The 11,274-nt window shown below is 41.2% G+C and overlaps 1 protein-coding gene across 3 annotated transcripts; it reads right to left on the bottom strand.

The window, feature by feature from the left end:
* Positions 1 to 722: 722 nt before the first annotated feature.
* Positions 723 to 10,892, bottom strand: LOC129818697 (FYN-binding protein 1-like). 3 transcript variants are annotated; one of them, XM_055874844.1, is made up of 18 exons: positions 10,736 to 10,891; positions 7,251 to 8,241; positions 6,269 to 6,395; positions 5,888 to 5,960; positions 5,736 to 5,779; positions 4,983 to 5,103; positions 4,667 to 4,826; positions 4,378 to 4,510; positions 4,197 to 4,216; positions 4,006 to 4,078; positions 3,518 to 3,613; positions 2,637 to 2,677; positions 2,440 to 2,521; positions 2,090 to 2,189; positions 1,842 to 2,004; positions 1,714 to 1,747; positions 1,529 to 1,560; positions 723 to 1,354 (listed from the first exon to the last, which is right to left on the bottom strand). In XM_055874844.1, exons 1-18 carry the CDS (start codon positions 10,736 to 10,738, stop codon positions 1,332 to 1,334), a joined length of 2,316 nt encoding a protein of 771 aa, XP_055730819.1. In that variant the 5' UTR covers positions 10,739 to 10,891; the 3' UTR covers positions 723 to 1,331. The 3 variants fall into 3 exon arrangements, with proteins under 3 accessions (XP_055730819.1, XP_055730820.1, XP_055730821.1); XM_055874845.1 differs by having other exon boundaries at positions 7,251 to 8,238; XM_055874846.1 differs by lacking the exon at positions 3,518 to 3,613 and having other exon boundaries at positions 10,736 to 10,892.
* Positions 10,893 to 11,274: the final 382 nt, after the last annotated feature.

The raw sequence follows: 11,274 nt of genomic DNA, 5'->3' as shown, positions 1-11,274 counted from the left end.
GTTGGGTAAAGAAAGTTTGTAGCCAACAAAGTATGCAGGAGTTATGAGGAAAATAGCAAAATGCACAAGATTAAAAAAATATACATATAACGACTTTGGGCTAGCCATTGTAAGTTCAGAGTCACTCGCCTCAACAGTGTGTGTGTGCTGGAGGTGAGCGAATGCTCGGGAGAGAGGGGTGAGTGTGGTGGAGGTACCTGTACCAGACAGGGGGAGACAGGCCAGGGCAGACGGTGAACAGATTGCCAGGTGGAATCCAAGCAGCAGTGCAGCAGGCAATGGGAGTAGGTGCGTGCCATGTGCATCCACTTATATCAGTGCACAGAACTAGGAATTTGGATATTTAATAGCATTTCTGACAACCTAATCATTACGAAACTTCTATTTGATCAAATAAGCCTCACGTAGCAAATTAACAATAACAATTTTTGTTGACCAAACTCAACACTCATAAGATGTTTCTTATTAACTTGTTCAGTGATTTTTGATAGCAGATCAAATCGAATGCACATACATCTTTTTTTAACACCACATATAGCTCAGTGGGTTCCCACAAGGGGTTAATTTAGTCACCTTTCCTTTTTATCTAAAGAAAACATTAGATAGACTATGTAGCCTGTGTGTGTTGTAGGCAAATAGAGTCCCAGTGAAATACTGCCATTCTAGCAAATATCATTATTCAGAGAAAGCAGTCATGAATTTCATGCAGAAAAATGCAACAATGAAGGGCAAATCATTTATTTTATTGTATTTGTTATTATGTGAATCGGATGCATTTCTATGACATGGGCTTTTTAAGAAACCAAGGCATTTGTTCCCTCACACTCTCAGTCAGAAAGGTCAGACCGATCGCATAAACTCTAAGGTTGTCATGGTCTCTGACTTTCAGTACAATATGACATAGGTAACACACCTGTCAGGTGATAACCAGCCAACTATGACAACTGATCTGAAATGCTTTATTTGGCATCACATAGTAAATTCATTTATGATGAGTATTTAAGTTTATCATCATCATCATCGTCACACCTTTTTGTCAATCAGTGTGTAATGTGTCTTGTTAAATATAGAATATAAGTATTCAATGTGATAAAGCCATGTAATTTAACCTACATTTCAATATAAAAATGCAACATTGTATGTAATTTAGGCCTATACATTGCAGTCACAGTTATTCATAAAGGGAAAACATAGAGAAAGTACTGAATTTGTGGACTGTATTGTTCTTGAATGAAAATGTCATATCACCCCCAAAATAACCACAATAAATAAGATAAAGATTGATGTAAAACAAGAAACAAACCAAAAAACAAGATATTGGCACACAGTGTTCAGTCGTTGTCATAGATGCAATCTGCAAAGAAATGTGAATTATTAGGCTAACTAGAAATGATAGAAATAATAAATAAATAAAAATCCTCTGACATAAAAAACATATCAGCACCATATTGCAAGAATAAATTGATATAGTTGATCACTTGATCTTTGTATAAATGCCATTATTTCATGTCAAAAGTCTGAAACGTACCATCACCAATGTCGTCATAGATATCAGAATCTCTGTAAAAGCAAAACAGATAATTTATATCAAATTTAGGGCATTTCATATCTAAGCATTTTCTCTGCAGTTCAGTGAACTGGTCAATAACATACTTTAGATGTTGTGTATTTCTGGATCTGTTTTTGAATGATCTGTTTTTGTGTGGTACTTACTCTACTACAATATGGCTAGTCAAGACGTAGCCAACTAAAGGAGAGAGAGATGACGATCATTAAAGTTAGCCCCCTTGCAAAAATGGTTTTATTGCAGAATGCCTATGTGTGGATTCATTGTTACTCACACTTGCCCTCCATGTTCCTGCAGATGAGCTTGTTGTCCACAGGCTCAACGATGACATCCACAGTCTCCCCAGGTCTCAACGGCAGATCTTTACTGCTCCACTTCTTATTGGCCAAGGTGGAAACGATGGTCACCTGATACAATACCTTGATCTCCCGATCATGCTAATGGTGGGAGAGAACAGGATTGAGGGTCAAACAAATACATAAAATGTCCTATCTATGTAAATTGTAATAATATACTACTTACCTTAAACTTCTTTCTGAAATCCTTCTCTTCCTTCTCAAATTTCTTTAGCTTTTTAGGATCTTTGTCCTCAGCCTTGTCCTTGGATTTACTTTGTGGGTGACTGAAAAGAGAAGAAATGTGACATTATCAACATTTTTCCCAGTGGGGGATTGGATTAGCTCTCTCTCTCTCTCTCTCTCTCTCTCTCTCTCTCTCTCTCTCTCTCTCTCTCTCTCTCTCTCTCTCTCTCTCTCTCTCTCTCTCTCTCTCTCTCTCTCTCTCTCTCTCTCTCTCTCTCTCTCTCTCTCTCTCTCTCTCTCTCTCTCTCTCTCTCTCTCTCTCTCTCTCTCTCTCTCTCTCTCTCTCTCTACCTGCTGACAGGTGGAGTCGGAGGGAAGTTAGTGACATCCACATCATCATAGATTTCCTCATCAATGACATCATCCGATTGTTCTATAACAGCAAGAGATACAAAGAAAGAATAGTAAAAACATTGAAAATGTACGTTTTTGTAATCCCACTGACACAGAGCACACAGTCACCCATGATATTAAACATAATACTTTACCAGTATTTCCTTCCTGGTCAAACTGGGAAGGTGGAGGTACTCTGAAAATGACAAAAACTTAATTCAAATCTTAGTCCATGTTATGCCTGGTCTCTGGTGTAATTTGATTTGATTGCTTGTGCTGTAGGTCAATTTCGATCAAATGGACATGAATCAACACAGAGAATTGAACAACCACACAGAAAGTCAACAAATGCCAACAATTACAATGATTTAACTCACACCGGTACATATATCATTGTGGGTACATATACATTTATAGACAGAATGAAACGGTTGTTAAAGGCCAAGTGCAGTCAAAACTGTGATTACTGTGTTTTACATATATTTCCACACCACGAGGTTGGAATAATACAGCGGAATTGTGAAAATGATGATAATGCCACTTTAGCTGTTTGAAAAGGCTGCCTGAAATTTCAGCCTGTTTTGGTGGGATGGAGTTTGGTCTAGTTAATAGACCAATAAGAAATAGTTCCAAACCTCTCTACCAATAACAGCTAGTTTTCAGTTTTCCCCTCCCTACTCAGACCACTTCCTGACAGTTCTAGCAAAATTCTTGCTTGAGAGATTGCTCTTTTCTAAGAAGCAATGTTTGTTTCTTTTTTTACCATTTTAATTGAAAACAATCACAGTTGTTACCCAGAAATGATATGATATTGAGATCAAAACGGCTGCATTGGACCTTTAATTAATTGAAGGACGTACAAAAACAGTATTTTTATTGATGTTTTAAGAATGATTTCAGACTGATTAAATGATTCAGTAATGAGTTAGTGAATCCCTTCTGTCCCTCCTGTTTAGTTCTTTGAGATTTTGGGTTATAGGGTTAGGAGTTAATGACAGTGAATTTTCCTGATCCATCTTACTAATGAGAGAATTACTCAATTTTGCTGCCTGGGCCTTTTCTCCACTCCTCGAAGCCCTTTACCACCCAAGAGAGGCCGCGAGGTTTAGGAGGCAATCTGGTGTCCGAGAGGCTAGGGTTGCACACACACACACACACACACACACACACTTATTTACATACAATCACACAGACACACTTATTTACATACACTCACACAGACACATGCATGGAAAGTATACACTCACACAGACACATGCATGGAAAGTATACACTCACACAGACACATGCATGGAAAGTATACACTCACACAGACACATGCATGGAAAGTATACACTCACACAGACACATGCATGGAAAGTATACACTCACACAGACACATGCATGGAAAGTATACACTCACACAGACACATGCATGGAAAGTATACACTCACACAGACGCATGCATGGAAAGTATACACTCACAGATCAACGCACGCCAATGAATCTACATCATCATAGTGCAGCTGGTCACGATATTCTCACCTGACGTTGAAGCTTGACTCGTCCAGATCATCATATACATCCCCACCCTCCTCAGGTGGTGGAGGAAGAACCACTATGAATGACAACAGGGAGATTGAAGCTACTGTAGATGTAACTATGGTCACGTGTGACCACATTACAATATTGTGTTATTCACTTTCAATATTAAGTTGTTGTCATTTGAAACTTACTTCCTGGACCCTTGATCCCACTGGAATGATGAGAACATGATTTCAATGGAGCACATAATCACACAGTCAAAACTAAAGACAGTGAAAGGGATTCATGCAGTGCATTTTTATAATAAGGTATTCATATCTTTCCAATGGTTATCTGTCTCAAAGGTTTTGATAGTGTCAGTGGCCATTTTACCTGCCGAGGTTATTATGAAAGTCCACGTCATCATATACCTCCGGTTCGTGTTCCATCTGACTGGGTATAGACACACCCTGACGCTTCAGAGTGTCAAAGTCAATCGCAACTGACTCAGTCTTCACATAGCCATCTAAAAGTATACAAAGCACATGTTTAAATCTCACACATGGGCAACATTTAAATGGATGTGAGGGAGAAAAGTAAGAAAAATACAAAGGAGATGGAGTAGAGGAGGAAGAGCAGACAGGAGGAGGAGGAGGAGGAGGAGGAGACAGCTGTCACTTACAGGAGCCATCCTGTGACCTTCCCAGCCAGCGGCCCTCTGGGTTGTCCAAAACACGCATGATGTCAATAGACTCTCCCTGCTTCAGCCCCAGGTCCGTCTTGCTCCCTTTACTGTCCACTCTGGCCTTGGCCCTGTGGATGACCTCCAGTGGACCAGTCAGCTGCCACATTAAGGATAAATAAAAACATGATAGAGGATGCAACGTAATACACATTAACTTCCCAAATATTCTACAGGATGGACTCCATGATAACTACAATATAGCAAGATTTAGGGGAACCACTGAACAACGGGCTTCTGCAGTGCAAACACTCACTTTGAATTTCTTTCTGGCCTCCTGTTCTTTCCTCTCACGTTCTTTCTGTTCTTTCTTTTCCACCTCCTGTCGTTTTTTCTCCTCCCTCTCTCGCTTTTTCTCTTGTTCCTTTGACGATTCCCTGATAAAGAATAAGTGTCAGTGGTGTTAATGCTCACTAGAGGGCAGTGTTCATTTAAAACCTGGTACAATAAAAGTTGAAAAGAAACTGGAGTGAATCCATAGAGATACTGTAGTGAGAGGACTCAACTTGGACATAACCCATTTTATATCCATATAACCCATGGACATTGCCATTGAAGACAATGTATGTACGCCATTGAGGGTAATGTATGCACTCCCTACTGTATTATTAGTCGCTTTGGATAAGAGCATCTGAAATTGCTAAAATGTACATTTTCAAATATTCAACTGGGTGGGGATTCCTATGGTTTGGGAGCGATCAGCCAATGATCAGAGCATTGTCTTCTTCAAATTGGGTTTCATGGACTGTAAATGGGTTGAAGTCTTATCACCACCATCTATCTAGTCATAAATGAATGACACACAATATTTGCTTTAGGACTCCAGCCCTGCAGGGGGTGGTAAATCACCAATATTAGCTTTACACTATTTTTAAACAAACAAAATAAATATATATACTACTTTTAAATGGAGATAGCCTCAATTGCACTGCCCAAGCTGTCACAGGTGCCATGATGGCACAGATACAAAGATGAGACCTTTTAACATCTCTATGAGGGAATCTCTCACCATCTTTCATCAAGATCTTCATACATTTCATCACTTTCACTGTCCTATTGGAGGAAAAATATTTAGTTTGAATACTGTACGAATACATGGCGATAGTTTGTAAAAAAAATAATAAAAAAAAATCAGAAATGTTGACAAATATTTCAAGTCACCTCATTCCTTTTACTAGGAGGGTTGTTCATTAACCCCACATCATCATAGTTCTCATCTGGGTCAGGTTGGATTCTGGAGGCAGAGACACAAAGTCAGTCAACTGGCCAAAATGACCCACCACATCACAATGAAAATAAAGTCAGTACACAAGTATTCCATTTTCAAAGTTGTTAAAGGAAATAATAATTACTAGTGCATAAACAAAAAAGGGTGTTAAGAATGGTATTCTATGATGTTTCTATGCTCTGAAGAAAGTGCATTGTGCCTCTACAGGCCGATGTGTATTTTACTTGTGTATGTACCTCAGTGCCAATCACCCTAGTCTAATATTGTTCGGCTTTCACACGACATTCCCCTGATTATCAGAGTCTGATACTCACATGGCTCCTGGTGGTCGCGGTGGCAGGCTAGGGGCCATGGGGTTCGAGGGCAGGGGTGGGGCCACATGGTTACTGGGGTGAGAGGCAGGAGGTGGAGGAACACTTCCCTTTCTAACCCCAGCAGGACCTTCAGGGTAAAATCATAAACCTTTAGATGGTCCTTTCAGATGTAGTGAAGAAAAACTTTTCCTTTTCAAATCAATTGCAGATTCTTAATATAGCAATTGAATAAGACCTCAGTCCTCCGTGTTCTATGGACGTTATTCTGTAGTTTAAAAAATCATCCTTGTCCCTATAACGTGTCCAGCAGAAAACAAGCATTGGATATCTGGTTACTGAATAAGTTGAATTTCATCCTGCATGTAGACAACAATGCTTACAAAATACACGAATAGTGCCTGTAACATCTCAAAACGACATTGTCACCAGAGGGGGTGTGGAATTCACATTGGATCCCTCTTCTGTCTGCTGACTTACAATAATGCAAACCATGCTGAAGTCTATCTTTAGTCAAAACCATATTCACATGTGGATCCAAAAAAGGAAACCTTTCACTTGAATGTGTCCCTGTTTAAAGAGGAACTCCGCAATTAGGGTGCAAACATCAGCTGTAAAAAGGAGGAAGGTAAAACAGAAACTTGAGCGGGAACTTGAATAGAGGAAGCCAATGTTCTTTGGTTTCACATTTCAACGTGGAATTGTACTTCTGTGTGTAACGACTTTTATAAACCTTTCGTAAGATCAACCCCTCTAATCTGTCTGTCTGTTGTGATGACAACCTGTGGCACAGCTGATGTGTGTGTTCTACCACCTGTCTCCGATCAGTGGAGCATACAACCACAGAAACCACCAGACTGGGGGAAAGGCTTGTCAATCTGCAGAACTGGAGCATGTTTAGAAAACCACACGTTTTGCATCTTAGCAGCTGATAGACTTATCCTGAGGTGGCTTATTAGTGGTAAGTGAAAGACAAAATACTTACCATCGGTACTAGGCTCTGTGCCCTTCTTGAACTTTTCCAAGTTGACCCTAGGAGGCCGGTTGGGTTTGGCTGGGGCAGTCCCCAGTGCCAGGATATTAGGCAGTGGGTTCCTTTTGGGGAAAGAAGAGCTACTGGTAAGGGCAGAAGGGTTCAACCCCGCGACTGGAATGGTGTGGCCCAGTGGCTTCTTAGTAAAGCTGGGTTTCTTACTGGCTATAGGTTTGGGGGGACAAGAGTCACTGGAGGTGAGGGGGAGTTTGGTTATTTCTTTCACTCCTTCCTCAGATAGTGTCTCTCCTCGATTGAATGCATTCTGAGCAGTCCTGAAGTTTGTGGGCTTGAGGGTAGTGCTTGGTGTGAACGGTTTGATTGTAGAATCCACAGCGCCAGCCACACTATCCTCTGTCTGAAGCCGCATCTTTGCAATGGAGCTGATGGGTTTTATGGAAGGGGGTAATTTGTTCGGTGTAACCCCGCTGTCGTCAGGTTTGGAGCTTCTGTCTTTGCCCCAGGTGGGTTTGGCCACACACAGGGGTGGTTTGGGGAAGGCAGGCTTGGTGCCAGACAGGGTCGAGCTCAGAGAGGGCTTCTGGAGAGGGGGTTTTGGCAGAGGAATTTTGACCTCAGCGTCATGGGATACTTCTGGGCCAGGAGGTTTGGGTTTAAATGGGTACTGTTTGACAGAGGGTTGGCTGTCCTCTTGGGCACTTTCAAACATACTAGCGATGGCTTTGGTTTTGGGCAACTCCCTAACTTCTGGGGCACTCTTGGTGGAGACAGTGTTCTTCAGGAAGTTGGGTTTGGGCGCGGTGGATGCTGCGCTGCCTGATAGGCTGGTCTCCAGGACAGGTTTCTTAGGCTGGATGGGGGGTCCAGAGGACAGGGTGGGGTGCACGGCAGCTTTGGTACGTCCTGTAGAGATGCCCTCTGTGGAGTTTCCCCCCGTGTTGAAGCGAGCCGTCATGGCCTTCACATCAGACTTGTTGTTCTGCTGGCAGCAAACAAACAAAGACTAGTGAGGAGGAAGTGTCCTTTATGGATACACAGTTTCCCCTAATAAATACTAATTTGAGGAAGACAGAAACAAATAATGTAATTTACATCAATAGTCATTCATTAAACACTGTTGGTTATTTCTCTATTATACAAACTCACAGACATATCTAATTGTGGAGCTAGGGAAAGGAGAAAGAAAGAGAGCGAGACAGAGAGAAAAGAGGGAGAAAACAGCTTGTAACAGATGCTTTATAACTGACATTGATTAATGACTCCAACCTCCACATGTACAACTTCTCATTCTTATTGGGTTAGGGTCATCTAAGAGAAAAGTAGTTTTACAGCTTAGATTGACATTCCATCAAAGGACGGCCTCTGAAAAGAATGCTTAACCCTGAGTAAACTTTCCGATGTTTGCACCATGTTGGTATTAAACCACCTCAATCTCACCAAATCAAGCCAACAACGATTCACCTACCTCTCCGTGTCTTGCTGTGCTGAGAGCACTAAGCTCCTCAGGGTCCTAGTATGTGTAACAGATCACAGAGGAAATGCAACAAAGTCATGGCGCTAAACAGGAAGTGGGTACATAGGTGTTCTGTGCTCTCATTATTTGATTAACCTATACTCTGCCGTGTTTTGCATAGACAATATAGTCATTCTAACCAAAATGGTTCTGCTACTACTATTTGGGGGAAAAAAAGGTATCTTGAATGCCTGGCTGTAAAAAGAGCTGCGTAAATATAATGAAGAAGACCTAGTATGACCTAATGAATCAGATTACCCCTCTATGATGAAAGGGTTCTGTATTATGACGGTCTGTCTTTCCTTAGTCAAGATGCAAATGACCCTCTGGGGCACAAAAAAAGCTGTTTATCTGTGCTCTGTGTGAGCGGGTACCGCAGGTTCTGCTCTCTGGTGAGAGGTTCGAATACTGTATGCATCTGTTATTAGTCACACTGATGATAGTTGCGGTAAAAATCTATGCCTCGTCATGTTGTTGATAATAAAGGACATGTGGCGGATGGCTCTCCTCTTGTAGCACCACACCTCACTGTAATGAGGGTTGTTCGAATCGAGACAGAGCAGTCCTATCATGAGGAAGTGCAAAGGACAGGCGCTCCGATTGCACAACGCTTATGGCCGCCTGACTGTGGAGAAACAAGCTGTGCTGTTGTTGGACTTCAGGGAACAAACCATGGAGACAGCTAGGGCGGGCAGACGTGTCCATTGAAAGTGGCATTAACTCGTCAATGAATTAAACATGTTAATACTTGTTTCACAGTGTATTGGACTTGTCACTCTTTATGAATACACATATAGCCTAATAAACTGTGTCGCGTCCCATAAAGAGCAATGTAGGGAGATTAGAATAGTTCACACGGGTTCTGCTTTTACGGCAGTCAATGTCACTTATCATTAGTCATTAGTCTCATTGGTGAGCATCCAGATTACTAGGGGATAAATGTATAGCCTATTCTCATGACTGTTTCTCAACTGTAGTTTCTCCTTAGAAACCACAACTTCAGCTGGAATCCACTAAACTAGTGTATGTCCCTAATAAATGTAGATATTTCTGAGCTAATGATTATAACGCAACAAAGTTATAAAGACACGGTCTCCCTGTCATTTATGTGTTGAAGGCTGTGAGACGTACAGCCCATACTGTCTCTAGTCACTTCACCAGAGATGTGCTGCGTGCCTAGCAAGACTAAATTACAGCCAACAAGCGAGGGTCTAAAGTAACACGTTGACTCTTTTATTCAACGAGTTTAGTTGGCTGTGTGCTGGAGATTATCTTGGTACGACATGGCCTGGAGCAGTACCATGAAATCCATGGATGAAAAAAAGCAGACAGTAATTACATAGAAACAATGAATGACTTTTCCAACAAAAGAACAAATCTCCTGACACACTACGGTCAATGTCCTTTTGATGTTAAGCTTGGAGAGAAATGAGAGACATTTTTTTTTTTTTTATGCCTTGAGTAAAAGCAAAGAGGAACCATGGGTTTTTTCAATGTGGTGAAACAAGTTAAAAAGTCTGTATTACACAATCCAGATTGTCACCAACCCATTTAAAAACTGTACTTCTCTAATGCAGAGGCTAAGCGCTACTTTAATAATCCAAATCAAAACTGCATCTACAAATCCTTCTAGAAGAAACCGTATAGGTTTATAGTATTCAATTACAGAATCCCCATCTCATAGCACTTTCATTAAACTTCCCAAGAAAAATTTGCAAAGAAAACAGGGCTCTGTATAACAAATAAGAAAATGAATATAGAATCTTGCACATTTAAAAATCGATAAGAAATAAATTCTACAGCGAAACGGGCTAATACCTGCTACTACACTACGGTGTACAACCAGGAATTTAAACAAACACTAACGCTTTCCCAAGTTAGCCATACAGCCAATAAAGATACAGCACCATTAACTTCTCAGGGTCACAACTCATGAGGATATGATTGTAAGGCAGGTACTCACCATAGTGGCAACAATCAGAGCCCAGGGAATCTACCCAGTCTGTATGTGGGCTGGTGGCCCTTAGGTAGGAGAGAGTTTCTCTGTGTGTCCAGAATGTTTTTTTGTGAGCGATGGCATGAGAGAGAGAGAGAGAGTGAGTGTGTGTGTGTGTTTGAGCATTTGTGACCTCAGTGTCTGTGTGCTATTGGCTACTTCCCCTCTCTGCCATGCTGATGACTACACAGGAGTCATTTAGCAGTCTTATCTCTCTCTGTCCATCTGCTGTATTTGCGTATTTCAAGCAGGTACATTGCTCTTTCCATCTCCAATGAACCACCAGCGTCACAATTCCACAGTAGTTCCCCAGAACTATCGTGAAATACAACCTTTTTCCTCACACGGGACATACGTCGTTAACTAGTATACAAAACCCTGTAATAAAATGTACTGAATTACATAAGGGGGGTCAGAGACACAAAGTCCACTGGCTAATGTAGTCAAACCTGAGGGTTAGCCAATAAGTAAACGAGGGGTTGATGTTGTTGTTGTTGATTGTAGAG

This window comes from Salvelinus fontinalis, chromosome 21, assembly GCF_029448725.1.
Source record: "Salvelinus fontinalis isolate EN_2023a chromosome 21, ASM2944872v1, whole genome shotgun sequence".
Classification (NCBI taxonomy): Eukaryota; Metazoa; Chordata; class Actinopteri; order Salmoniformes; family Salmonidae; genus Salvelinus; species Salvelinus fontinalis.
Note: the sequence above shows the minus strand (reverse complement) of the source record. Positions and strands in the feature narration are given on the sequence as shown.

Excerpts from the sequence above, each read along its gene's own strand:
- LOC129818697 (XM_055874844.1), bottom strand. Across the intron at positions 5,104-5,735 it reads GAAGATCTTGATGAAAGATG|GGAATCGTCAAAGGAACAAG; the intron begins GTGAGAGATTCC and ends ATTCTTTATCAG. Across the intron at positions 2,522-2,636 it reads TGACCAGGAAGGAAATACTG|AACAATCGGATGATGTCATT; the intron begins GTAAAGTATTAT and ends TTGCTGTTATAG.